This window comes from Protopterus annectens, chromosome 1.part1 (assembly GCF_019279795.1).
Source record: "Protopterus annectens isolate FY-2018-M chromosome 1.part1, PAN1.0, whole genome shotgun sequence".
Taxonomy (NCBI): Eukaryota; Metazoa; Chordata; order Ceratodontiformes; family Protopteridae; genus Protopterus; species Protopterus annectens.
In genome coordinates, this window is record NC_056726.1 from 376,934,201 (window position 1) to 376,962,114 (window position 27,914).

Here is a 27,914-nt window from a genome sequence, read left to right on the forward strand (position 1 = left end):
CACAACTGCACTTTTCTTTGGTCCTGTTAAACTGACAAGCTTTTCTGGTTTACAGTATATTCAAATGCTGTATTTTTTTGGAAACGTGTAAGGCTGTAATGCTCTGCAGAGGAATGTAAAACCCAGTTTAATTTGTTGTTCAATCCCTTCATGTCGCATCCTCAAATGCCAACACAATATAGGCAGCACCAATCTTATATTTTAACATTTCTTAGTGGTCTGAAATCTACTCAGCTGTTAAAACTTCAATAGCCATCCAAGCCATTTTTTTCAGTTTTGGGGAAACATTTTTTTTGCAGTCCTGTAAGTATGAAGCACTGCACTTTCATCTCTTACTAGTTTATGTTTCTAAAAGGCTACTCTTATTTCATCTCCATCTTTTAATTTGTAGACTGGTAGAGTTTTGACTATCCCATTGAGAAATAACATATTTTGGTTTATAGTCTTTACTACTTTTTCCTAATTTATGACACATATACCTCACCCCAATCAAAATTTATAAGGCCTTTTTGCTCTGCATTTAAGATATCTATGGAGTGTTTTAGATATGTAAAGAACTGGAGTTAGGCACATATATGTATGTTATGTTATATCTCTCCTTGTAAGACCTTGCTAATGCTTAAAATCTCTGTGTGTGTGTGTGTGTGTGTGTGTGTGTGTGTGTGTGTGTGTGTGTGTGTGTGTGTGTGTGTGTGTGTGAGTGAGTGAGTGTGTACATATACGTATGTATAAGGTGTGTGTATATAATTTTTTGTTTTTGTGGTAAAGCTGGAATTATTCCACAAAACAAGCCTAGTCTTCAATACTAGTTGCAGTTTTTGTAATTTTATTTTATGTTTTCATAAGTGGGTGTGTGTGTGTCTGAAAATTAGCATCAAGAAAGCCACAGCCTTGATATGTTTCAAATATTTTTTTATTTATGTATGTATGCATGGGGCTTGCAACCCTCAGTAAAAATCTTTCTAAAAGCTTCTGACACTTTTAACAGAGTTTTTTTTAATGCCTTAGTCTAGTCATACTATTAAAAATAAAATTAAACCCATAGCTGAGTTTTTAAAGATGCCAATGTGCATAAATATTTTTTAAAACCACCATGTTTCTTGGAAAGCACTTCCTTGCAAACTTGGGATTGCATAAGTATCTACAAAGATAACAATTCTTACGCATGACTGAGGGTACTTTTAGTTTTATTACCATTTCTTGCAGCAGCATCATTCATACTTTATAAACTGCCAGGTGTTCACATTCATAACATATACTGTACGTTAAAGTCTTCATTTTCATTTAAACACTATACTGACACAAAATGCAGTCTCCTTGTCAACAGCTGTTGTTGTTGTTGTGTCTTTTGGCTTTTCTTGGTTAGGGGTCGCCACAGAGGAACTCCGGTCTGCTAATGACTGGCAGTAGATTTTTTGCGTGCCGAGTTGCTGGCCCTGACGCACAACCTTCAATGAAGGTATGCCCATTCACGCATGTCTCCACACAGAAGACGCTTTAGCTGAGAATGGAACAGGACAACGTCTTACTGTGAGGTGACAACGCTACCTCAGCACCACCACCACAGTCAGTCACCTTGTCAACTGTATAAACAAATTATTATGATTTGTACAGTAGATGTCTATCCTTAAGCTTCAGTTAAAATATATGCACCTTTCATGATGGCTTTTTCAACACCTCATACAAGTAAAGTTCACAACAAAAAGACACTCCAACTAATGCCAAATAAACAAAAATATCAGACGCAAAGTCCAGTAGCTGTAGACTTTTCTTTTTCCTTCTTTTTTTTTTACTGATTGATGTTTTAAACTGTAACAGGTATTAGTAGCGCATATCTTTGAGACAGTAAACCAAGGCCCAATCTGCCTAAGTCGGTGATAATGCAGGTGAATACAAAAGCTCAAACTGCACTTATGAAAAGTAGGGCAAGTTCCCTAGTGCCCTGGCTAAATTTCCCAAGACAGTATGAATACCATCAGGTCTGCTTTGAAAAGAGGCCACTGTCATAGAAGGACTAACTAATGAAAGTCAGCAAAGGATAAATAAATAACAAAATCAGGAAGCACCTGTTGCCCCTGAGACTGTGTGAGTAGATCCAAAATGTGAGGAAGTCAGTGTTAATTGTCCATGGCCAATACCATTAAAAGGGAGAACCAAGATTGCCTAGGCCATTAGGGAGTCACCACAATGGAATCTGGCATTTATTGTTGAACCTTCAGAACTGCCTTTAGAATCAGTGGAAAGGGTGCACCACATACAAAAACATCAAGGCAAACATCAATGCATCTGTCCTCCAAGCATGTCTGCAAAGGTAGAACAGAATTTCAACAGCTGTCTGTTTTGAAAAGAGGTGAACAGATCTATTTGAAGCATTCCCCACATCTGGAGTAGATCCTGGAACATCATTGCCTTGAGCGATCACTCACGCAGGTCTGTCCAGGACATGCTAAGACTGTCTGCCACAACATTCTACTCTGACAGAAGGGAAGATGCCTGAAAAGTACAATACTGGAAGCCAGATCTCAGGCAATCTGTGCTATCTGGCACAAAGGATAAGACCTCATACTCCGAATAATGGAGAGGTGCTGCAAGGCTATGGTGCAGTTTGTAACCACCAGAAGAAAACCCAGATTCAAAAGGAGGTAAAGGATTTTCAATGTGTAAACTACCACCAATACCTCCAGATACAGATGTGCTTACATGCGTCCTTAGGCCTCCAAGTGGCTAGCACTTACTTCCTCATTGACACAGACTGCACTGGCAGCAGGGAGGAGAAAAGTCATCTTACATTAACACTTAACTCTTTTCTCCACAATGTAATATTTGTCTGCAAAAAAGGCAGCACCAGTAAATGGGATTCTAGAGAATGAAAGTGCTGGATCCAACACTTTTGGACATAACACAGAATTTTCCTCATGAGAAGATGGGCAAGTGGTATCAACAGAATCAAGGACATGTTCTATCCAACAATTTTTAGGAATTCTCTGCCAAGGTGACTTTCCTCCTGGAGAATTCCACAAACACCATATGGTAAGACAGGATTTTGACTCCAGAAAGACCAGTCTTTTTGAAGGTGTTAAACATGACTACTGGGGGGGGTCAACTTGAACCCTAGATGGCAGTTTGGTAAACACTTGAGGTCCACTGGATAGCCCAAAGGGCAAACATAAAAATGAAAGTACAGACTAGACACAACAAATCTTTCCAAAGTAAGGGCCACTTCAATGATTCCAGTGACCAGCATTTACAAGGGAATAACAAAGTCAGGTCTGAAGGTGAGATGGAGCACCCTAGAGTGGCATCAAATGATCATACCACTGCTACCTGTAAGCCCTGCTAGTGAGGCTGAGCACCCATTTGCTGGAAACAGCTGACAGTCAGGCCACCCTTCTGAGAGTTAACTATAGAGACGTGGCACCCAGAGAGGGACTTTAAGTCAGGTGTCATGACTCGGCACAGTCACAGGTAAGAAGGGGAAATATCCTTTTTGAAAAAGGAAGCCCTCTAAACAGGCATGGCAGAACCTGCCGTTAACCTTTAATACCTTGATTGGCTGCAACTTCTGCATGGAACACTGCTGAAAATTAACCTGCTTAAAGGAGAAAAACTATGGAAAATTAAACATTTTCAACAATCCTGTCTCTGTTCACTTCTGTCATCACAGTGATTAAAGATCTGATTAGTTGCTGTACAAACACACACAATCAGACTCAAGTGAAGCATTCATAAAGAATAGTTGTGTAAAATCTTACCATAACCATAGATGTCCTTCTGTTCCATGTTGCAGTATTCACAACCCTTGGGTTATCCCCTGTGTTAGCTACCCAAACATCTGGCGAGCATACAAAAGGTTCTAGTTACTGCTCATTACATGGGACATCTGACAATGGCCAAGGGTGCGTGGGCCATAAAAGTGACGTCTGCACATACCTTTCCTCAGTACTGAATGCCCCAGTCAGACCCCAGTCCCAGTATAGCTGTATAAGTCCTGTGTCATCCGAGAAGGGATAGTTTAATTGAAAAAAAGGGGATTAGGATGAAGGGAATGAATACTGCAACATGGAAGAGAAGGACATCTATGGTTATGGTAAGATTTTACACAACTATTTATGTCCCTCTATTCTCATGTTGCAGCATTCAAAATCATTGGGTGAGTACCAAAGCTCAAAGGAAAGAAGAGGGGGTGGCATTGAACTGTTTTCCACAAAACCGTGTAGGATTGCAAAAGCAAATCCCGCTCTAGATCTGGAGATGTGATCCAGTCTGTAGTGTTTAGTGAAGGTATGGCCAGATGTCCATGTAGCCACCTCTAGAAGGGAAGCACTGTCCAGTCCTTTAAAGAAGGCTCCAACTGAAGCTATGGTTCTAGTGGAGTGGGCCTTAATTTTTGAATTTAGATGTTTTCCATGGTAGGTGTAGCAAAAGGACACAGCCCTTAAAATCCAGGCCGAAATTATCTGTTTTGTCACTGCTTTTCCCAGAGCTCTGGGGTGAAAGGAGACAAATAATTGCTCTAATTTCCTAATGGACTTGGTCTTGTCAAGGTAAAATCTAAGCTGTCTGTGAACATCAAGGGAATGCAAGACTCTCTCAATGTCATTCTGGGGATGTGGGAAAAAGGTGGGCAGGTGAATATGTTGATTTAAGGACAGTTCATTGACCACCTTGGGCATAAAGGAGGGGTTGGTCCTCTGGGTCACTCTATCCTTGTGGAAGAGGAGAAAGGGAGGTGTTGCCATGAGCTCTGACACTTTCTAGCTGAAGTCAGGGTCACCAGGAGTACAGTCTTCCAGGTACAGTATTTCAGAGATGCTTTAAATGCTGGCTCAAAGGGAGCAACCATGAGCTTCTCTAAAACATAGTTTAGATGCCATGGAGGTGGAACTGCCCTCCTGGGGGGCCTGAGATGCAGTACTCCCTTGAGGAATAACTTTGCAGGAAGGCAGGATGCTAGAGGGGGGCCAAGAGGCAGACAAGCCAAAATAGCAGCGATGTGGGCTTTAACAAAGGAATATGCCAACTCTGCTTGCAAGAGTTCACAAAGATAGGACAACACTAAGGGGCCCTCTCCTTGAAGTGGGTCTAGCTGTCTTTGTAGACACTACATGGAGAATCTTTTCCATTTGGACAAATAAGATCTCCCCTAGTACTAGGTTTCTGGCCTCCTGCAGGACTGTTAGCACATCCTCGGTGTAAAGGCATCTGCAAGGGATCAAACTTTTATCACCCACAGATTTAGGTTCAGAGATTCCACGTGGGGATGGATTAGGGATCCCTTGTCCTGTATGAGAAGGTCCACTCTGTGAGGTAACTTGTGATGACTGCCCCTGGCTAAATGCAGAAGGAGGGGTACCAATGCTTTCGTGGACAAAAGGGAGTCATCAATAAGATTTTTGGTTTGTTCTGCTGGATTTTCAGTAGGACGTTTTGAAGTAGTGGGAAGGGCGGAATGCATAGAGAAATATCCCCTTCCATGAGACTGAAAAGGCGTCCACTGCCTTCACTAGGGGACTGGGTAGCCTGGTGCAAAATACTGGTAGCTGTCTGTTCAGATGGTAGGCAAACAGATCTATTTGTGGCATACCCCACTTGTGGACAATGTCAATGAAAACATCCCTGTGAAGCATCCTTTTGTGGGATTGTGACATGGACCTGCTCAAAGTGTCTGCCCAAGTGTTCTGTGCTGAAGGGATATAAACTGCCTGCAGAGTGACTCCTTGTTGAGCTGCCAGCTCCCCTGAAGTGCAAGTCTGCATAGCAAGTAGGATTTTGTTCCCCCTGTTTGTTCACATACCATAGAACTGTAGTGTTGTCTGTGACAATTTCAGGGATCCATGTTTTAGGATATGTAGGAAGGCTCTCAAGGCAAACAGGATTGCTCTCATTTCCCTGATGTTGATATGCTCCCGCCTGAAGGTGTCTGACCAGGTACCCTGCACCCTCCGGCTACTCAAAGCTGCTCTGCAGTCCAGATCTGAGGCTTCTGTGCACATCTCCTGAACTGGGGAAAGGGGTTGTAAGGGAAGTCCTGGGTTTAGTGTGACTTGGTCCAACCACCACAGGATCTCCTTCCTTAGGCATGGAAGGAAGGGAATGTTGAAGTCCAAGGGGTGTGAGTGCTGGGTCCATATGGACCTCAGGTACCACTGCAATTTTCTCTTGTGGAGTCTTGTCAATGGCAGAATAATGGAAGCCATGTGACCCAGTAATCTGAGATATTGTCTGGCTGTCATAGCAGTGGCGTGGATGACAGAGAACACGTATTGCTTTAGGTTTTCGACCTTTTGGGGTGGAAGGAATGCTCTCATCAGTCCTTATTTTGCACCCCAGGAAAACTTGGTCCTGGGAGGGATTTAGGTTGGACTTGGGGTAACTGATCTTGAATCCCAGTGCCTGCAGGACTGAGATAACTTTGTGTAGTTGGTGGTGTAGGGCTCTTGAACATTCTGCCTGTATCAGGAGGTTGTCCAGGTATGCAAAAAATCTGCATCTTTTGGGCCCTGCAATAAGCAATCACTAGAACCAGACACTTGGTGAATACCCTTGGAACTGCAGAGTCTCCAAAGGGCAAGGCAGAGAACTGCAAATGTGAGGAACCCACAGAAAAACATAAATATTTCCTGTAGTTGGGCTTTATAGGGATGTGAAGGTAGGCATCCTTTATGTCCAAGGTGGCTAGAAATCCCAGAGGCATTACCAAGGGAAAGAGGGTCTGGAGAGTAGGCATATGAAAGGTGGGTACTTGCAAGAAAAGGCTGAGGTGGGAGAGATCCAGGATAGGTCTCCATGGTCCATCCTTCCTTGGGACTATGAAGAGCCCTTTCCCTTTTCTGTCAAGGGAACGGGTTGTATGGTTCCTTGAGAAAGGAGGCTGTCTAAGACTGGCTGGAAAAGGGAAAGGTAGTCTTTGGGTGGCTATGGGATGCCTCTTAAAGAGGGGAGGATGATCCAGGTCATGAAATAACCCTTTTCTATAATGGACAAGACCCACCTGTCTGAGGTAATGCTTTGCCAAACTGGAAGATGGTGACAGCCTTAGGGAAAGGGGAAATGGAGTCTAGGGGGTGGACAGCAAAGGCAGGTGGTCACAGGCTACCTGCCCTGTCCTGAAACCTAGGTCTGCTGGTTCCTTGTGCTCTTTCTGCTCCTAGAATGGGGGGGGGGGGTTGGAGCAGAGTGTTTTCTACTGAACTGGGTCTTGGTAGGGTAGTTCCTATGAAATTTGGCGATAGGGGAGACAAATGAGTGTTTGAGGTCCTGGAGTTTCTTCCCCCTTTGTTGAAGGGTCTTGAATAGCTCAGCCACTTTAGTCCCAATAAGGGCAGAGCTATCCAGGGGAGCGGGGCCGGGAGTTTGGCCTAATATCATCAGGTAAGGGCTGTAGTCTTAATTATGAGTATCTTCTAAGGACTGAGGAAGAGGCTGCAGATCTGGCAGAGGTTTCTGCAGCATCACAGCTGCATCTAATTGAATGTCTTGTGACTTGAGAAGACAATGAGATGAGGCTAGATATTTGAGCCTTGGAAGGTGAGTCAGGGAGATCTCCCAAAAGCTTGGTAACCTGAGTCAAAAGGGCCAGGGCATTCTTAGACATATGCATCTGGTAATTTACTGTCCTAAAGGCCAAGGTAGCAGAAGTGTAACCTTTTTTTGCCAATGCACTCCATTCCTTTACTGTCCTTGTCTGTGGGAAGGACAGAGGTAGAGGGAAGCAGTCTGGATGGTTTATCTGCAGAAACTGTAACAGCATCAGGGTCTGCAACAGGGCATTTAATCAGGAATGTTGCCCCTTCAGGGACCTTATAGAACCTGTCAGGCATTCTAGGGGCAGGTGGTTGGGAATCAGGATTCACAGGATTTCACATTGAAAGCATCCAAGAAGGCTGGTAAGACTGGAGGAATGGTAGAGGAAGCAGGAATGTCCATCTGCAAGAGCTCATAGTATCTATTTTGGACCTCTGACATTTCAGAGGAATGTCACACAAAATATTTTCTCATTTTTTAGATAGTCTCACCAAAGGTGAGGTCCTCTCCTGGGGAGTCTGTCTCAGCAGCGTCCTTCTCTGGGGAAGCATACCCAAGAGGGGATGGCATCTGAGACACATAATTAAGATAAGCCTCCGAAGAAGAGTCTGAGGAATCCTCAGCTTCAGGTTGGAGAGTGTCCTCGACCTGAGACCTGGGACTAATAAGTGGGGACCAGCCTGTGGAGATGCAGGCATAGCAGGCCTTAGGGACATAAAAGCATTAAATACACTCTGGGAAAAGGCCTGCCAGTCTGGTTGGGTTTTTGCAGGGGGGGGGGGGGAGAGACATGTTTAGTCTTTTGCTTCTTTTTCAGGGAAGACCTAGAGGGCATAGGGTCTAAGGAGGGCCTAGATTATGTTTGCTTTGAAGCAGTGGAACAGCCCATCTATATAGCTATAACAAGCTGAGGTGCCCCCTCATCTTCATCGGACAACATCTGTGAGAACTCCACAGATGTGCATTCCTCCCTAGGTTCTGCAGCCTTCAGAATGGTACCCGCTATATCTATATCGGCAGATTCTGAATGTTCCTCCAGGTGAACGTTGGCCACAGGAGGGACATTGGGTGGAGGAGCCTGGAAACTATGGCTTTCTTTCTGGGTGGCTCTACAGTTTGACCGGATGGCTCTTCCATTGCTAGAGCCAGGTGTTTAAGACAGTGGTTTTCTAAGTAAATATTAAGGGTGTGCAGACAAGTGCAGAGTGTCTTAGGTAAGAAGGCTTGAGAGATTGTGCAAATTTGATGGTCGTGTGTAGGCCCTAGGCAGAAAAGACAGAGAAGTGGGCGTCCTTATGGGGGAATCTGCCGTCCGCACCTGCACTTTCCTTTCCTGGATGACATGAACCTAAACAGGCATCCAGTGACCCAAAAGAATCAGAAAAAACTGCTCTAACGGGGTACTTATCTTTTAAATTCAAAGATCCGATGGCAAGAAGAGCTGATGTTCACTGGTGGCAGAGAAGTTCTGAGGAGAGGCACGTGCAGACGTCACTTTTATGGCCCATGCACCCTCGGCCAATGTTAGACATCTCATGTACCTAGCAGTGACTAGAAGCTTTTGTATACTGGCTGGACATTTGGGTAGCTAGCAGAGGATAACCCAAGGGTTTTGAATACTGCAACATGAGAACAGAAGGACGTCCTCAGGTTTAAACTCACCAGAAAGGTTCTGACTATGCCAGCAAGCCTACCTCTTATACTACCACTGACAATGCCACTTTTCTATAAATAGTATCATTCCCTCCAAGCCATTTTTTTAAAGCATGTTTTGAGACCAAATGAAAACAATTATCTTTGACATAGACTTTTTTTGAAGAAACAAACAAATCAGCATTCAACACATTTAAAGCACTGACAGAACAAGGCAGATGGAGGAATGATTTTTTTTTATCTGAGCTATAAAGTCAAAAAAAGCCAGAAGGGAACAGTCTTCTCAAAGATCCTTTTCTTCCACCGGCACTAGATCAAAACTGAAGGACTGCTGTCTATAGCGGACTTCCCTACTTCTGGCAGCTGATTGGTCCGTTACCACCACAGACAAGCAGGGGGAGGAATTCTGAGCTTTGACATCCAGCCAGAGTGAGGGTAGTAGGGCACTACTACCCATATACCAGTAAGGCACTGTGTTTTTGAACATCTGATGGCTGGCTGGATGCTTGCCCATAACCATCTGTTGTTAACAGACAATGGACAGGGCATTTGCATCATAGAACAGATAACAGTTGGAAGCCAATGCAAAGAAAAAAACATGCAAAAATATAAGTACAAATTCTATGGTGTGATCTCTAAAAACCAACTGCAGTACCCATTTGTTTGCTGTATCTGCAACCATGTCTGTAAGTACTGTGCCCCCCACCTTATCAGATGAAAATGCAGCTGGAATGGGGGGAGGGGCAGCTTGTTATCTATTATTCCTATTCCACTGCTGGTACTATCTCTGTGCAGACCAAGATATCTTCTTACCCCCTTCATTTTTGCAGTTGTCGTTGTTCCTGCTGGTGCTGCAGTCTTCCACAGAAGTCTTTCTCTAAAAAAACTCTAGGATACTGCGTAGCAAAACAGCCACACAGCTACCTGCCCAGGCATCTAATTTTGTTTTCCTTTTCCAAATCAATTAAAAAGTAATTATGTATCCTGTAAAAAAGAATGTACGCTGCAACAGTATAAAGGCTAGTCAAATATCATTAGAATAAGGCTGATTACACAGCAAAAGGTTCTCCGGTTCGATTCTCGGCTGGGGTGCCTTCTGTGTGGAGTCTGCATGTCCTCCCTGTGGTCGCGTGGGTTTCCTCTGGGTGCTCTGGTTTCCTCCCACATCACAAAGACATGCAGTAGGTGGATTGGACACTCTAAATTGGCCCTAGGTGTGAGTGTGTGCGTGTGTGAGCCTTCTGTGGGAGGTTGGGTGCCAGACTGGCAACTCGACACCGTAAAACTCCACTGCTAATCATGAGCAGACAGATGATCCGCTGTGGCGACCCCTAACCGGGAAAATGCCTAAAGAAGAAGAAGAAGACACATTCTATGTCTTCCTGTTGATGCTACTGTGACTGAAGTCTCAAGGACGGAACTACTGAATTACAAGTTATATGCAATCCCACTCTGTGCATCAGAGATTCAGGTGTCTCCAATTTGTCCCTGGTACTACTGGTACCAGCACCAGTTGGTGGGTCAACAGCTGGAGGAATGGAGTATACAATCCAACACACATTACAAAATCTGATACATAAGGGTTAGACAATTGCCTTCCGTTACACACTAACTGGCAGAAATAAATCCTTATTTCCAAAATTGATGATGAGAATACTGTCAAAACAAACATCACCATCTAGAACTGTTTTTGGACTCAAGAGTCACAGTAAAACTATCTGATTGAAGATTATATGGTTCTGAGGTATGGAGTCCTGCAAAGGTTACCTGCCTTCAACAGTACTTCATTATTAAGAGTTAGCGTTTTGGCAAGCTTAATTTGCTATAACCTGAAATGAAGTCAGTAACAAAGGAAAACTCAATTGCTGTCAGCCCTTCAACAAAATATAGCGTCAGTCTCTGGGAAGAAAGGTTTCCAATGTCCCATTCAGAACATCACCGAGTAAGTTAACAGTTTCCCAAAAGATCATAATCTGGGGATACCATTAGATATCTAGCATCTGTTTTACTCTCAATCAGACATTATATTTTTGGTAATATTTCCTTTATACAAAATTGTTCTTGTCTAAAGAGTATCTGAGAAAAGGAGACAGTTTACTTTCTGCAACGTGATAAATACACATTTCTTTTAGATATTTCTGAAGGTTAGTATTTACAGAATCTGCATTTTAGAATTAATATTAGTCAAGAGACAACTACAAGTTAAATGGTTTATGATTGGAAAGTGTTAACAGCTTGTGTCGGACAAACAATTTTAACATATTCATGAGTGAATACATTTTAATTTACACCGGGCAGAATACATGACATTGGTTGTAGCGCCGGAAACATGCTAAAAAGTGACAGCAGAAGGACAGCACAAATGCTGAAGGACATGCAAGGACCTGCACAGACTTCCTGTAACAGTGAATGAAATAGAAAAGCTATGGCTGGTGTCAGTAATAAACTGCACTTTGGAAACTCCATCTGGAACTAGAACATCCTCCTCATCCAGGCTGTTTTATAGCCGGAATTCCTGCTAAGAACAGCCCAAGCAAAAATGTGGTAGGAAAGGATCAGAAAGAAAGGGGTTCCTTATAAAACAATATCGTGACAGAGATGTTCATGTCTAGAAAAGACTAATGGAAAAAGTAGGTTAAAAACAGGCAAACAAGGGATGCCATTACAGAAGACACATGGAGTATTTAAACAGAATGTAATTATGAATGGACATACTAGACACTGAATAACAATTATAGGAAACAGATTAATACTAACAGGTTGTAAACACTGCTGTGCATGAGAGAAACTAGATGGTAAACTTAGTCAGAAAGGGAGGGATGGGAGAGAAGAAAGAGAGCTACAGACTAAGTCTGTTATTCTTACAGATCTACAGAAAAGGTAAACAGCGTCTGCAGTTTTCTTTCCTGTAGCTTAATCCCAATCACTATAAGCAATACAAAAACAATGCAGTCAGTACCCTACTACTGTCATGGGAGTTTAATTTCTCCTCATTTTGATATACCAGTACAAGACTTACTGCCTAGCCATTAAACAAAAATTATAAACAAATTAGAATTCATCATCACTTTATTGCATAACTAGTATGAGTCTGCATATCCGAAAACTGAAACATTGCCAGATTCAAGATTTAAACAACACTGCTTACTTGAGTATCTAAATCCATGGATGAAACCTCCGGTAGATTTTCTAAAGTCAATAGAGTGGCTAGCTGTTCCAATCACAAACATTCCTGGAGTTGTAACTGATTCATAATTCATTTTAATCTGGGGGTACTTATTCCTGAGTCCTTTAGCAGATAGAGGTCTGGTGCCACTATAACAAACATAATCAAATCATTAAACTCAATTTAATGGTACATACACTACAAGAATCAAACACTACCTTACCTGGTTAAGCATTCACTTTACTTAACGGAAATAAATAATACAGCACTGTGTGAAAACATCAAGGCATCAAACTGGAAATAATGACACAGTCCCCTCCAAGTGACAAGATTACTTTAGTGCAGCTGAGGGTACGTTTATGGTTTTGTAAGTACAAAAAGACACAGCAATGTGGTGCTGTAATAATTCAAAACCAACAAAATAGTATAATTATATACATAATGGACCAGCATAAAGAAACAGTCAGATCACACTTGCTCTCAGGTCCTTGAATAGCAAGTACAGGTATGACTCTGTAACAGTATGTGTGAGTGTCAATGATTTGAAAAGTACAGTTTTGTACCTACCATAAATGTAGATGTTCGAAGATCCACATTGCTGCAGTCCTAACACTTGGGTAGTCCGCTGTCCCTCGGTCGGCCCGAATATCAGAGTATAAGGCTGACGTCGGTCAGGGCGCATTTGACTGACATCAGAACGTCAGGGTACAAATGCGCATGACCGACGTCATATCCTCAGTCTTTTCTTGCCCCAGATGTCAGAAGACCCTAAAGAAAAAGGTCCAAACCCATAGGCAACAGCTAAACAATCAACCAGCCTAACACCAAGAATATGTACAATATATACAATATATACAATAAACACAATATACCTCAGATGTATAACCCAATCCACACAACCACCTCAAACTACAGAGGGAAGGAGGGAGGGTAAATTGGACTGCAGCAATGTGGATCTTCGAACATCTACATTTATGGTAGGTACAAAACTGTACTATGTTCTTCATCTCACATTGCTGCAGTCCTAACACTTGGGTAGAATCCCAAAGCAGAGGTAAGGGAGGATGGCTAAACTATAATGAAGCAGGAGCTGCCAGAATGCCCTGCAACACAGCAGTGGCAAACCCAGCCCTGGATTTAGAGTACAATGGAAGGTGGTAATGCCTAGAGAAGGTATGCACTGAACTCCAAGTGGCTGCCTCCAAAATATCCTTAGTTGCCACCCCTCAAAAAGCTGTTGAAGTGGCAGTAGCCCTAGTGGAATGAGGCCTAATCCCAGCTGGAATCTCCTTGCCATGATGGGAATAACAGAAAGCAATGCAAAATCCAATCCACTTAGAAATAGTTTGTTTTGACACGGGCTTGCCCTGAGAGCACAAAGCAAAAGAAACTAATAACTGCTGAGATTGTCTGAACCCTTTAGTTCTGTCCAAATAATATCGCAACTGCCTGTGTACATCTAAAGTGTGCAAAATCTTTTCCCCTTTATTTTGGGGATTTGCATAAAAAGTAGGCAAATGAATAGTTTGGTTTAAAGCCACACTAGAAACCACTTTAGGCATAAAGGAAGGATTAGTACGTAAAGATACCCTGTCCTTATGAAAAATTAAGAAAGGCTCAACTGCCATAAGGGCCTGCAATTCAGAAACCCTTCTTGCAGAGGTAATGGCCAACAAAAAAGCAGTCTTCCATGACAAATACTTCAACTCAGCAGACGCTGCAGGTTCAAAAGGTTGTAGAGTGAGTTTCTCCAACACAAAATTGAGATCCCAAGCAGGAGTAGGAGCTCTTCGTGGGGGTCTTAAATTCTTAGCCCCTCTAAGAAACTGCTTGAACAAAGGATGAGAAAACAATGGTGGGTCACAGTCATAGTGAGCTGAAATTGCTGCAGCATGAATCTTAATAGAAGAGAAGGACAAACCTTTGTCCAATAACTCAGTAAGATATTGAAGAGCCACACTTAAATTAGGCTCAGAAACATCCAAATCCTTAGCTGCACTCCAAAACAAAAATCTCTTCCATTTATCTGCGTACACTTTCCTTGTACTAGGCCTTCTAGCTTCCAAAATCACATTCAAAACTTGTTGTGGAAGTTGAGACCCTCTATGGTTTAAAACAGAATATGCCATGCTGTTAGGTGAAGAGAGTGAAGTTTGACATTGAGCAAATGGCTGTCCTCCTGGGACAACAGATGTGGAATCAAAGGCAAAGGCCATGGAGGCTTCCGTACTAGACTTCTCAGTAGTGGGTACCAGTGCTGCCGAGGCCAATCTGGTGCTATCAAAATCATCCTTGGCTTGTCCTGTCTGACCTTCAGAAGTACCTTTGAGAGGAGAGGCAGAGGTGGAAAAGCATACACATGAAGATTTGTCCAACTGAAAGAAAGAGCATCCACTTTCCAAGCTGTGGGATGATACCGCTTTGTGCAAAACTTTGGCAGCTGGTGGTTTAGTGGAGAAGCGAACAGATCTATGTCTGGAGTTCCCCAGGACACTGTCAATTTCTGAAATACATGAAGATCCAGTTTCCACTCATGGGGATCCATGATTTGTCTGCTTAACACATCTGCTAATGAGTTCTGTGCTCCTGGCAGAAACCTTGCCTGAAGATTGAGCTGTAAACTGAGAGCAGTCTCCCACAAAATCAATTGCTTGCCTGCATAGAGGATAAGAATGCGTTCCCCCTTGCTTGTTGATGTACCACATGACAGTTGTGTTGTCTGTTAGAATCAACACCTGCCCTGGAAGAAGTAATTCCTTGAAAGCCATTAATGCAAACTGGACTGCTAACATCTCCTTCATGTTGATATGCAGATGTTGTAGTCTGGCAGGCCACTTGTCTTGTATCCACTTTCCATTTAGATGAGCTCCCCAAGCTTTGTCTGAGGCATCTGTCGTTAAAATCTGACTCGCCTCTGGCCGGGTCACAGAGAGTCCCTTGTTTAGGTGACATTCCTGAGCCCACCACAAAAATTCCATTTGAATGCAAGGTATTATTTGAATGACAGTGTCCAGATCCTGGCAGTGCTGTGTCCATACATTTTTGAGATACCATTGTAGCTTCCTCATATGCAGTTTGGCATTGGGAAGCACCAGAATACAAGATGCCATGAACCCTAAGGCTTGAAGGACTGTCCTTGCAGTCAGCCCGGACTGATGAGATAGTTGATGGAAGTAAAGGGAAAGACTCTTTTGTTTGTCCGGGGTTAAAAGGCCATCTGGGATGCTGTATTCAGTCTCACACCCAGAAAGCACATGTCCTGAGAGGGTACTAGACTGGACTTTATTTCGTTCACAGAATACCCTAGGCATCTTAGCACTGCTATCACATATTCCAAATGATGAAGAAGCTCTTCCCTTTCTTGAGCCAGAATCAGGCAGTCGTCCAAATAAGGATAGATTTGTATTCCTTTTAGCCTGAAGAAAGCTATCACTGGAGCCAGAACTTTCGTGAACACTCTGGGCAGTAGATAAGCCAAAGGGCAATGCAGAGAACTGATAGTGAGAATTCCCAGCTCGAAAACGCAGATACTTACTGCAACTTAGTCTGATAGGAACATGAAGGTAAGCCTCCTTGAGATCCAAAGTTACCATCCAATGATCTTTGCCCAGCAGAGGTAAAAGCTGCTGCAACGTCAACATTTTGAACTTGGGAATGTCCAGATAAGTGTTGAGGATGGATAAATCCAAAATTGGTCTCCACGTGTTCCCCTTCTTTGGTACTAGGAACAGGCGAGAATAAAATCCTAGGCCCCTTTCTGGCATGGGAACCGGCTGTATGGCCCCTATTTGGAGTAACAGTGTAATTTGCTTGTGAGCCTCCATTCTTTGTGGAGGAGGAATGTCTGGCATGCCTTTGAAAGGAGGCAAGGTATGGAAATAAAACCTGTAACCATGATGTATGATATCCAGTACCCATTTGTCTTGGGTAATCAAACTCCAATTTTCTTTGAAAAGTGCCAGCCTTCCTCCTAAAGGTGCCGCCAGGCGAGAAGGCTCTGGCAGCTGAAAAGGTAGGTCATTGGGTCTGTTTACGAAAGGACTGACCCCTGCCCTCACTCGAAGACTGTGCAGGAGAACTCCTGTTCTAGGCCTAAAGAGCCCTGACCTCTGCCCCTGCCACGTCTAGATCTACCCCTAGACTGGGAATCATAAGAAGGATACGTCCACCCCTTAGTAGGCCAATTTCTACTAAACTTTGGAGGCTGAACCTGCAAAAAATCTTTAACAGTCTGCATAGACTTAGCCTTGTCTTCCATTTTCTTTAAAACTGCCTCAACAGGAGAACCAAACAAGACATCAGATTGCAAAGGGGCATCCAAAATCCTAGTTTTAACATGGTCAGATAAATTTTGATCCCTCAGCCAGGCATGCCTGCGAAGAACTGACCCAGTGGCAGCCACCCTAGAGGAGGCCTGTACAGCATCAAAACCACATTGCAAAGAATGCTTACCCACCTGTTCAGAAACATGCACTAAATCCTGTAACTCTTTACAACCAATACCTTCCGCCAGAGCATCAACCTTAGATTTCAACTGTGAAAGCAGATAATTTTGATATTTTAACATATGAAACTGGCAATTCAAAGCACTCATGGCTAGGGTGGAAGAAGTATCAACTTTCTTTCCCCATCTATCCAAGGCCCTGGCCTCTTTATCTGCAGGAACCGGATTCTTGACAACAGAAGCCTTAACACCCTTGGGCCCCTGGCTAACAGTCTCTGGGTCTGCCCTAGGACTCTTAAAAAGATACTTATGAGCTTCAGGCACCCTGTAATACCTATCTGGTTTAACAGGAGCAGGAGGCAAGGAATCAGGATTAAGAGAAGCCTCTGCAAACACATCTTCCACCACAGTCAAAACAGGAGGTATAGCCAAAGGCCTATGCTGGGGTAAAAACAAAAATTCCCTAAGCCTTTTCCTAGAGTCAGAGAAGTCCTGACCCTCCCATTTAAAGTGCTCTCTCATGGAGTGAAGGGTCTCTGAAAAAGAAAAATCCTCAGGAGGAGAAGCAGAAGGAGTAGAATCATCAACATCAGAGTCAGAATAATGAGAATACTCCTGCAAATCTTCCGCCGAAGACTCAGACACATCTGAAGCCTGCTCATAATCCCCCAACACTGGCTCCATCCTAGGCCTCTTATCAGGAGGGGGCATAGAGCCTCTAATTAAAGTAATTAAATCTTCTGCCATTTTAAGCATGTGCTTCTTGGGCACAGAACCTGAAGAACTAGGAGTGACACCCACAGCAGCTAAACTAGACCTGCCTCTAGGAGAAGCCTTGGAAGCAGAAAGAGGGCCTAGACACCTTAGGAAGGGAGGGGAGTAAAGTAACCTGAGAAGCCCCTGTAGCCTGACTTGCCTCCTGGGAGGCCACATCCTGTAAAAGCAGAGTTTCTCCCTGGGACTCCAGAGAGGCCTCCTTCGGAACCACCGGTTCCACTGACGCCTCTAAAGAACCGGCGTCCGGTTCGGACGACTCCTCTAACCTAGGTTTAACAGCCTTGTCCTTGCGCTTCTTTGAGGAAGCCGGAGCATCCGACGGCATTTTGTAATTGCACCGCTTCCCAAAGACCAACCTGGCACAATCCAACCTCCGCTTTATAGTGCGTTTATTGAACCTAGCACAAAAGCGGCACCCAACAACGTCGTGCTCAGGTCCCAAACAAGGTATACACAAATTATGGTAATCCCTATGCGGTATCTGTTTCCCACAAGAAATACAGTTATTCACTTTTTCTGACATCCGGTAAACCACTGAGGCAAGAAAAAACCAAAATATTCCCCAACGGGGTACTTAACCAACTCTGACTTCGGTCTGAAACTCCGAATTCGAAAAATTTCAGAACGCCGAACGGCACTTGCAACACTGCTTCTGCATCGGACCATGCGGCAAAAAAGACTGAGGATATGACGTCGGTCATGTGCATTTGTACCCTGACGTTCTGATGTCAGTCAAATGCGCCCTGACCGACATCAGCCTTATACTCTGATATTCGGGCCGACCGAGGGACAGCGGACTACCCAAGTGTTAGGACTGCAGCAATGTGAGATGAAGAACATCGCACCTCTCTAGACTATATAAAGACAGCGATGAAGGAGCTCTCAAACTGTGTATCCCATGAAGGTAACAGCCTAGCAGTGAGAAGCATTCTACCTTCCCCAAGGAAGATGCAACAATACGAGTAAACAATAACGGACTTCAATAACTGGCTAACTTGTTGGTGTCATTTAAAGTAAGTTCAATATAAGTCAGCGTGGAAGGATGTGATTAACAGACCATTCTGCTTTACCAGGGATGGCCTGCATTCATCCATTGTACAGTTTTGATTAAAGGCAAAGACACAATTTTTACACCGCCTTTTTTAAGCAATGCCAACCTGATAAAACTACGAACATGAATCAACTAAAAGAAACTATGAAGGTGTTATTGATCAATGCTAGGATCTTAAACAAGAAAATTCCACTCCCTACAATCCTTCCTCACCCTGGAGGGTGTAGAAATCTGAGCAGTCCCTGACACATGATTCAAAATGGCTGCAACCACTCTGGCTGTGCATGGCTAGAAAGCCTTTCACATGTTTACACCAACTACTGAGCATGAGGAGAAAAAAAGGCAGTGATGTCTCAATCTTCATTCAGAAGAGAGACTGGTAAACAGCACAAAGCACTACAGCTTCTTTGTGTCTAAATAACCATCAGAAAGTTCCCGTATCATACATTAGCTACCATCTAAATAACCATCAGAAAGGTCCCGTACCATATATTAGCTAGCTAAAGAACTCCATCTATGACCGAAGAAAGTAACAAAGCCTGTCTAAAGTAACCTGAATCACTCAGTATTAAGTCCCATACCAGTTTCCTAGGTGATCTCAATTATCCAACTACAGAGTTGGAAAACTACACCACAACTAGTGCATAAGCACAGAGATTCCTGGACTTTGACAATATAAATGCCCTGGAACAATTAATCAGAGTACACACTGGGGAAACAACATCTTGGATCTTGCCCTCACTAATATAGGGTCATCTTGCATCAACCCTTGTGTATTTTCATCACCTGTTAGCTGTTACCATAAAACTGTCTCCTTTGAAATAAAATTGAAACCAGAGACTCCTTCAACCCAATAAAAGTAAAACAAGAGACCCATTCAACCTAGTGTACCTTTAAAAACTTCTCTAAGACAAACTACCTACTCCTAAGAAATACTTTGGGCAAGTTTTAAATCCTCACAAAGGCCAGTCAACTCCAATGAATGCACGGAAACATACACCACACACTACACCAACATGTAAATAGCTGCAGAGCTGCAGATGTACCCTGCAGGAATAAGTGCAGAGACAAATCCAAGAAATAACCCCCCCTTTGGTGGAACTATACTATCAACAAAAAAAAAGAAATTCCTAGCATGGTAGATAACTCTGGGCTGCTTAAAATCTACCAAAGCCAAATTTGAGGACAAAATAGCCACCCAAGCCACAGGCAATGAGCTAAACTGACTGTGAACAATGTTACTTGCAATGAGGCTAAAGACAATGCTAACCTACTGACAGATAAATTCAGCTCAAACTTTAGTGCCCTCTTCCCTCCATCTATCGTACAAGATATACCTGAAACTGACATGCCTCCTGTTATCACACAAGACCAAATTCTGAAAACGCTATTAAAAGCTAAAAATACTGTGCTGATGAGTCTTGATGATATTCCTGGATACATCTTAAATAGCATAAAGCATGATTTAGCCACCCCCTGACAACACTGTTCAGCCTTAACTTCCACATAGGTTTTATACCAAGCAAATGTAGAATAGTTACAATCACTACCCTACATAAGGGGGAGGGGCTTTCCAAAGAGCTCTACAATTAAAGAACCATAAGTCTGACCAGCCTCATATGCAAAGCCTTGGAAAGACTTATCATGGAACTAATCCATAAGGACCCACCTACGTTTGGATTCATCACAGGCAGGTCAGGCTTACTCAATTTGACAGACTTCTTTGAAAAGATCAACAAAGAAATGGATGAAGGTAACAAAACACACACCAGATACCTCGACTTGGCCAACGTTTCTGAAACAATCCCCTACTCTGGCATAGTAGAAAAATAGCAATAAACCCCTACTTCACCCATTAGATTGCAAAATGGTTCGCAGATAGGACACCACAGATCAAAATAGGGGAAGCTACCTGCACAAAGAGACCAGTCACCAGTGAAGACCCTAAGGATTCTGTGCTGGGACCACTCCTGTTTGGCAACTATGTTTCTAAAGCTAATACCAAAGGCCTCTGGCTGACAATGTTTGCAGATGACTGCAAATTAGAAGCAGTCACTTAATCCCGAAATGACAGCCATCCTGCAGGAGGGTTTGTCTCTATTAAATAACTGGTGTCAAAATCATGCACTGAAACTAAATGCCAAAATAATGTATTACTGTATCCCTTGCGAAGTCATCTACCCCAGGGAAACACCACATTTACAATACACACCTAAGAGTTAACCCAGCTGTTTGGGATTTGGGAATTTATGTGGTCAGTGACATCATTTGACCAACATGTATCTATTGTAAGAAAGTCCTTCTATATTGCACAGCTTATAAACAAAGGGATTGTGTCAAGATCTAGGGATGCCATTGCTCCCTTTACTTAGCCCTCATTAAGCCGATCATTGAATATAATGCCCCCTTTGGAATGTATCTGTTTAGGTACATGCAACAATAGGAATGCCCACAGAGATACCTTACTGAAGGGATAAAAGGTCTAAACAGCATGTCCTATATGGACAGGCCCAAGCCCTGTCACTGTAACAGATATTTTACTGACTGCTAAGAGGTGTCCTGTGTTTGGCATATAAAAAATCCTCAGATTCATTACTGATGGATTTATTGCACATCAGCAAGTCAAATGGCATCAGAAATACTCCATATAAGGATTGATGCCTCTTTTACAACACCAACAAAATGGTTTGAAGGGAGAGGTATACCTCACAGAGGATACCACTTCTGTGAAAGAGACTATCATCCACATAAAACAAAGTTCATTACTGGCTTTTCAAGCCCAACTTAGATCTATGGATGGAAAACAGAAAATTTACCCCAGGACTGCTCCCTTTATTACTGATGAACAGCGACAGCTCTTAAATGCTTTGTCCCATGTAAGGGTCTCCTTAAATTATCTATGGCTCTATGTCATAATCCCAGTTATTTTAATTATGGGTAACATATAATTATTGACCGTGGGGTGAATAAGGCTAATCTAAAACCAAATGGATAGGTTATTTCAAGCAAAAGGGAAACTGGCTTGGCTTATGGACTTATATATATATATATATACACACACACACACACACACACACACACACACACACACACACACACATATATTCCTCCGGTTTATTATGAAACAACAAATCCACATCCAATAAAAACACAAAAATTCAGATTGAGGGCTTTCTTCCCTTCAAGCAGGGATTTAATCAGAATCTACTACAACATCTGTAATTTCCCCTTAAATACTAAAATATTTAATGATGTCATTCAATTAACATTCATAAAAGAACCTTTTCCTTTTTTTTTTGAAAAACATTGGGCAGGATTCACGAAGCCTCCGTATAAGAGTTACAAGGCTTACACTGAGGCTGCAGTTAAACGGTGTGATGTCAGCATGTCATGCATATGCATGAGGGCATGCTGAATCACACCTAAGGCTAACACGGTCCGTGGAAGACAGTAGAGGGCGTGTCCGTAGGCCGAGCCCTGCAAACGGACACGCCCCCAGAAGAGTAAAAGTCCCGAAAGTAAACCACCATGATAGAGCCCATGTAAATGTGAATAAACACAACAAAACACATGCCCCCACAGACTATGAAGATAAAATGTACAAATGAACATCTTATAATTTTTTTTAAATTGTAAAGATGTTTGCCCGTGAGTGCGCTCGTTTGCGCGGGCGTGCCCGTAGCTTAGCTACAGTTAGCAGTCAGTGGAAAAGCATATAAGAACTAAATATGCAAAGTAAGCCAAGAAGCAATAGCGTAGCGGTAGAGACGTCGGCTGAAGAGCAGGCAGTCATGGTTCGAGCCCCCCCCAACATCAATTTTTATTTTCAGTGAAATAAGCACAAAACAAGTCCCTGACATATATGTACACATATAAAATTATATTTTATGTAAAATGTAATGAAATGGGCCATATATTTTGAAGAAATGTGAGATAAAAAAAAAAATCAGATGTGCCTATAGCGGAGCTACGCTCTAACAAGCTGAGTATATCTGCCCGTAGGTGAGCAGTGGTTTAACAGGTGTAAAATGTGTGCCCGGGGTTGAGCAGTGTTGTAACATTCTGAAACTGTGTGCCCGTAGCTGAGCTGAGCGTAATATGCGTGCTGACAGCGAAATGACGCGTAAACCAGCGTACCCCATTTGCGCGGAGCTGCGCACCGTGCCAACAAGCTAACCGACGGGCAATGTTGAGCAAGCTGTAACAAAACTGCCTTTATACAGACACACCTCCTAGCCTGTGTAGACAATCATAAAATATAAAAAGCAGTGGCCAGGTTCGAACCCAGGATACCATGCACCATAGTCAAGGTACTGAACCACTAAGCCATGACAGTTGCACTTAGAAGTGCAGTAATAGCATATATATAGGAATGAATAGAAAGAGGAGCATGACAAAGCAGGTTTTGTGAAGCTGATACAATTCCAAATTGGCCAATCACAGATAAGTGCGGGAAAATCGGCATATATAAGCCCCATAGGCGGGAATACACAGCATAACTGATTGTAGAACCGACTTGCAGCAAGAATGTCAGGTGTAGGTGAGGGTAGTTGCTTTCGAGCACAGAGGTGGGACGTTGAGGAGTCCAAATATATGGTTTGGCTCCTTGTCCACAATCATGAGGCCCAACTCATGCAGGGCCAGGTCCTGTGGGGAGCATATAGGGCTGAGGTGTGGGACCGGTTGGCTCATGATCTCACCAGTGCCACAGGGATACCAAGGACTGGTGAGCAGGTCCGTCACCACCATGCGGACCTGAAGAGACGGAAGCAGGACCAACTGAACCGTTGGATCCAGGAGGCCAGGCAAATGCCCAACGCCCCACTACTGAGTAAGTTACATGTAATTATTTATGTAAGAAATTAACCTAGCTGATATTATGGAGATGTGTATTCCAATATTACTTTATTTATATTACAGCTGCAGGTGTCCGTTCTGCGAACCGTAGAGCCTATGGCGATAGGCTGGCACAGTTGCACCACCAGGCAGGTCAGTAATTCTCTCCCTGTAACTGTAAATAAATATATAAGTATGACAGTTAGCAAAAGAGTGCAATGTAGTCACTAATTAATAAAATGTGCAAGTAACAGTGTAAGAGGGTTTGCAAGTATTGCTTGATTACAAAAGTGTGATGCAGCCTGTAATCCAAACATAAAAATGAAACAAGTCTGAAATAAAGATGTCCCACCTGAAACATAATAGTACATAACCTGCAGCAGGCTGAAAAGTACAGCTGCAGAAGCTGAGTAAAACACATGTGTGAAATATATCCCTGTTGAAATACAGAAACATGACAGAAGTGAGACTGTTGGAAAGGATTGTTAGAACTACAGGTAAAACATGTCAATAAAGCCTAGAATTAAGTACCATCCTGAATTGTAAAAATAAAACAAGTGAGAGAGTGTGAGAAAGAGTTATGAATCCACCAATAAAGTAGTACTAACTCCTGAATAAAGTATACTGCAGTCAGTACAGAATGAAATGAATGTGACAGGCAGAACCAAACACTAACGTGCTGAAAATGGTACCGCAGCTGGAATGTGTATCCCAAAATCTGGATATGTTGCTCTCAGTCTGCAATATGCAGATAGTATGATTGTCTGAAATACCAAACATCCATAGTTGTCTATAGATATATAAAGCAAATGTAGCAGGATGATGTAGCTGAACAGAGCCAGATATGAATGTGTATGAATAACAATGAAAATGTATATTGATGTAGCAGTAACATTCCTATCACCAACTTGAAGTAGTTATCACATAGGAAACTGTAGGCAGAACTGTAGTGTGTATATATCTGCAGCTATTAGAAATGTACAGCATATGTATTGGTATTTGAAGTTGTTAAAATTTCTTCACCCTACCCTATAACCACATATAATCCATTCCACGTGAAATTGGTATGTGCAATCACAATTAACAACCCTGGACATTTGTCCTGTTGGTTCATACATATTTGCATGTACGTTGATGCATCTGCCCTGTTCATGCATCCAAACCTGATGGCCTGTTGCCATCAATCAACCCTGCATGTTGTTGGACTGTGTATTGCTGTTCAAAATATGCATGTGTTATGCTTGCTGTTCAATGGTTTGAATATTTGGGTGTTTGGTTAATGGGAGTACTAATGCATGCTGTTACAACTAATTGTGAATGGTATTGTACGTTACTAACCCAAACTGTCATGACATAATGCAAAACATAGGACGACAGGGAAGGCGGGTTCCAGCGGACCCACCTCTCCCTCCTCAGCTGGCGAGTGCACCTGGCAGTAGTGCCCAGGCCGGACCCTCCTCCAGTGGCCCTGTGCCACCTGCGGGTGGAAGCACTGCAGGGGATGGGGCTCGTCCCCCCTCTGCAAGTGTGGCTGGAGGAGAACATCCACTCACTCTCCGTAATGTCCAGACTGTGGTGCGTAGGGAGATCCGGGAAGCTTTTCTTGGGCCCCTACGCCAGCTTGAGGCACGGGTGGCACAACTAACGGGAGTGCCTGCTGCCCAGCCTACACAGCCCCGTCCTGGGCAGTGAAGGCACAGTGGCAACTGCCCATGGGTGGGGATATCAGTTCCACTGTTGCCATCTGTGGGCTCATGGGCTCTAGATATCCAAACATCCGTCCCCGTCAATTGTATAACCCCCCACGTGTCATACACTGCCCCTGTATGCGTCTTGTTTGTCTTGTCTGTTAACCTACCCAACCTACCTCCCCCAGCTATACCGACTGCCTGTACCTGACATACCACTCTCACCTGAAAAAAATAAATAAAAAAAAGGGCACTCTGTACCCACAAAAAAATTACGCCCCATACATAGCTGCCCATTTCGCACACATCTGCTGGACATGGAAACTGTCAATTACAATTGGCTGTACAACAATTATTATTGTTGTCCTTACACCTCTCTCAGGGGTGGAAGGTTTCAAATGTCACACCAAATTATAAACATATGCACAACTGTTGCTGATGAAGAAATGGGCAGCTATGGGCCTTACCTACATCCCTCCTGCAAAACCCGAGCTTGTTTCCCTACTGTCTTGCCCTCTTTTTGACCCCTTTTTCACCACTTTCCTGTCTCCCCATTTTCATTTCTTTCAAAGAAATTAGCGCGGGTGTGCGCAAGAGTAAGCACTTTTAAGCAGTTGTAAGCGGGTGTGCGTGGAGCTAAGCGCCAGTGCGCATGCGAGAGCTCCGTACAAACCAGCGCTAACCCGGTTACAACTGCTTAAAAGTGCCTTAGTCACTCTGAATGACAAGGCCTGTAGTCTGCTCAAAAGCAAAATAAAATCCCACTGTCAGTCCCGAACCCAGGACCTTGGAAACAGTAGTCTGCATGACTTACCACTAAGCCATGACTGTTATACAAGAACATTGTGCTACAATAAATATATCATGTAATAGTAGGAATGAATGTAAAGGGAATATAGGATGTGTAGTACACAAAGCATGTCATGTATATTTACTGTCAAATGTAGTGGATTTCTATAATAGTAGTGTTTGAACAGAAACAGCCATGCTAGTTGGTAGCTAGTAGGTAATAATGTCACTGTAGCACCTTGCAAGCCACACACATACTCATAGCAGGATAATCACTGCCCATACCCCACAACCTCTTACAGCAACTCATCTGGACTAAGTAATAAGAAATGTGGAGCAAAGGCCCAAAAACAGGGACACATTCCAAATATTGCTCCAACAAACTTAGACAGTTGAAAGAGTAACAGGTTTTGCATTATGTTGGATGTTTGGAAGGGTATGAAGTCTGAAACTGAAATGTTTGTCACTATAGTCTGACTTGGGCCCAGAGTGATTTGCCAGAAAAAGCTGTTTATGAGATATGGACCAAAATATGAGGCAAAAATGTGGACATCCTGCAAATATCTGTATACTTGAGAGGTCTGACACTGCCATATTTGAATAGTTAAGAGCCTAGACAGAGCAACAGTGACTGAGTTACAGGGATGGCCCACAGACTCCCTGTGAAATGTACAAACAGTAGGCAGAAAGGTGTTACAACACATGCAATGGTAACTATGAAGTACTGAAAGTATGCACCACTTGCACGTCGGAAATAGTGTAGTAATGCATATGCTCATGCTAACCCACAGTCACAACTGCAGAATACCAGGCAATTTAATGGGTGTACCCCACTGATATGTACCATTCCATGAGGCAGATAAAAGATGCACCTGAGAGTCTCTGGGGCCTGCTCAGCAGCATACTCAAATACCCTAACAGATGTCAAGGCCCACACCATGGCCAGACCACACTGCATTCAGTAACACCCTAGCAGATATAGCAAGCATTCCAAGGTGTGAATGTACATGGAAAACAGGAAAGCCACAGCAACACACTACAGTCAAGATACCTAGCAGGCATACAAGTAGTGAATGTAAAGGGCAAATATTGAAGCCATAGAAACAAAGTGCAAGAGCCACTGCTAAATACCAGTTACACCACATGTCCCACAGGAAAGCACACCCACCCACATTAACAGTAGTAGTAGTCTTAGGTGCCAGTGTACATACACACTTAGTACAGGAAACTGGAGAAATGAATGGAGAAATGTTAATCTACAACACAGCCAGAAATATGAGAGAGATACTAACCTTTACACTCACAGAACAGTGTCCACAGCATACCAGCATGGTCCCTGCCCTTAAACTCTGAAAGGGCTACGCCTATCTCACATACCTTTTTATAGCACTGTCCTGGAATCATAGTGAGAACTGCAAACAGTACACAACTGGCTGCATGCAAATAGCAAATGCTGGCTAACAATTGATGCAGAGGCCATCACATGGACATATGCAGATACCTACAAAAGCATGCTGCACTCTCAGTCCACACATGCAATACTTTCATTGCACCCTCTGGAGGTAGGGAGAGAGAGAGAGAGAAAAAAAAAACACAAACAAAAGCACTCATCAAAACCCACTCGAAAGCTGACATCTGCCAACTGGAGCAGCAGCAGGACACCAAACCAAACGGCAACGCAAGCAGCTGTGACAAACACAGGTAATGTAAAGTACTACTTTAAAAGTCTACATACTGTGAACCCTCCATATGTGCCATTGGTCTGTATCCATATGTATATGAAGATGTGCATAGGGCAGGGGATATACAGCAACTATCAGTGAAGGCTGTACATACATATGTATGTGAGGGCATCTATGTGCACATATAAATGTAGGTTGAATGTAGGTTGTAGTGCAATGTACAAAGTAGGTTTCACAGTTATGTATGTTTAGCAGTATGTTAGTGTGTGTATACAGTTTTGTAAACAAACATCTTGATATACCT

The 27,914-nt window shown here is 43.1% G+C and overlaps 1 protein-coding gene across 1 annotated transcript in view; it reads right to left on the reverse strand.

Moving 5' to 3' along the window:
- Window positions 1–27,914, reverse strand: part of FOXRED2 (FAD dependent oxidoreductase domain containing 2) — a 799,110-nt gene that overhangs the window by 282,592 nt on the left and 488,604 nt on the right. Inside the window, exon 5 of the mRNA XM_044075330.1 lies at window positions 12,326–12,492. Within this exon, the coding sequence (XP_043931265.1) occupies window positions 12,326–12,492 (167 nt within the window). The remainder of the gene's footprint in view (window positions 1–12,325; window positions 12,493–27,914) is intronic.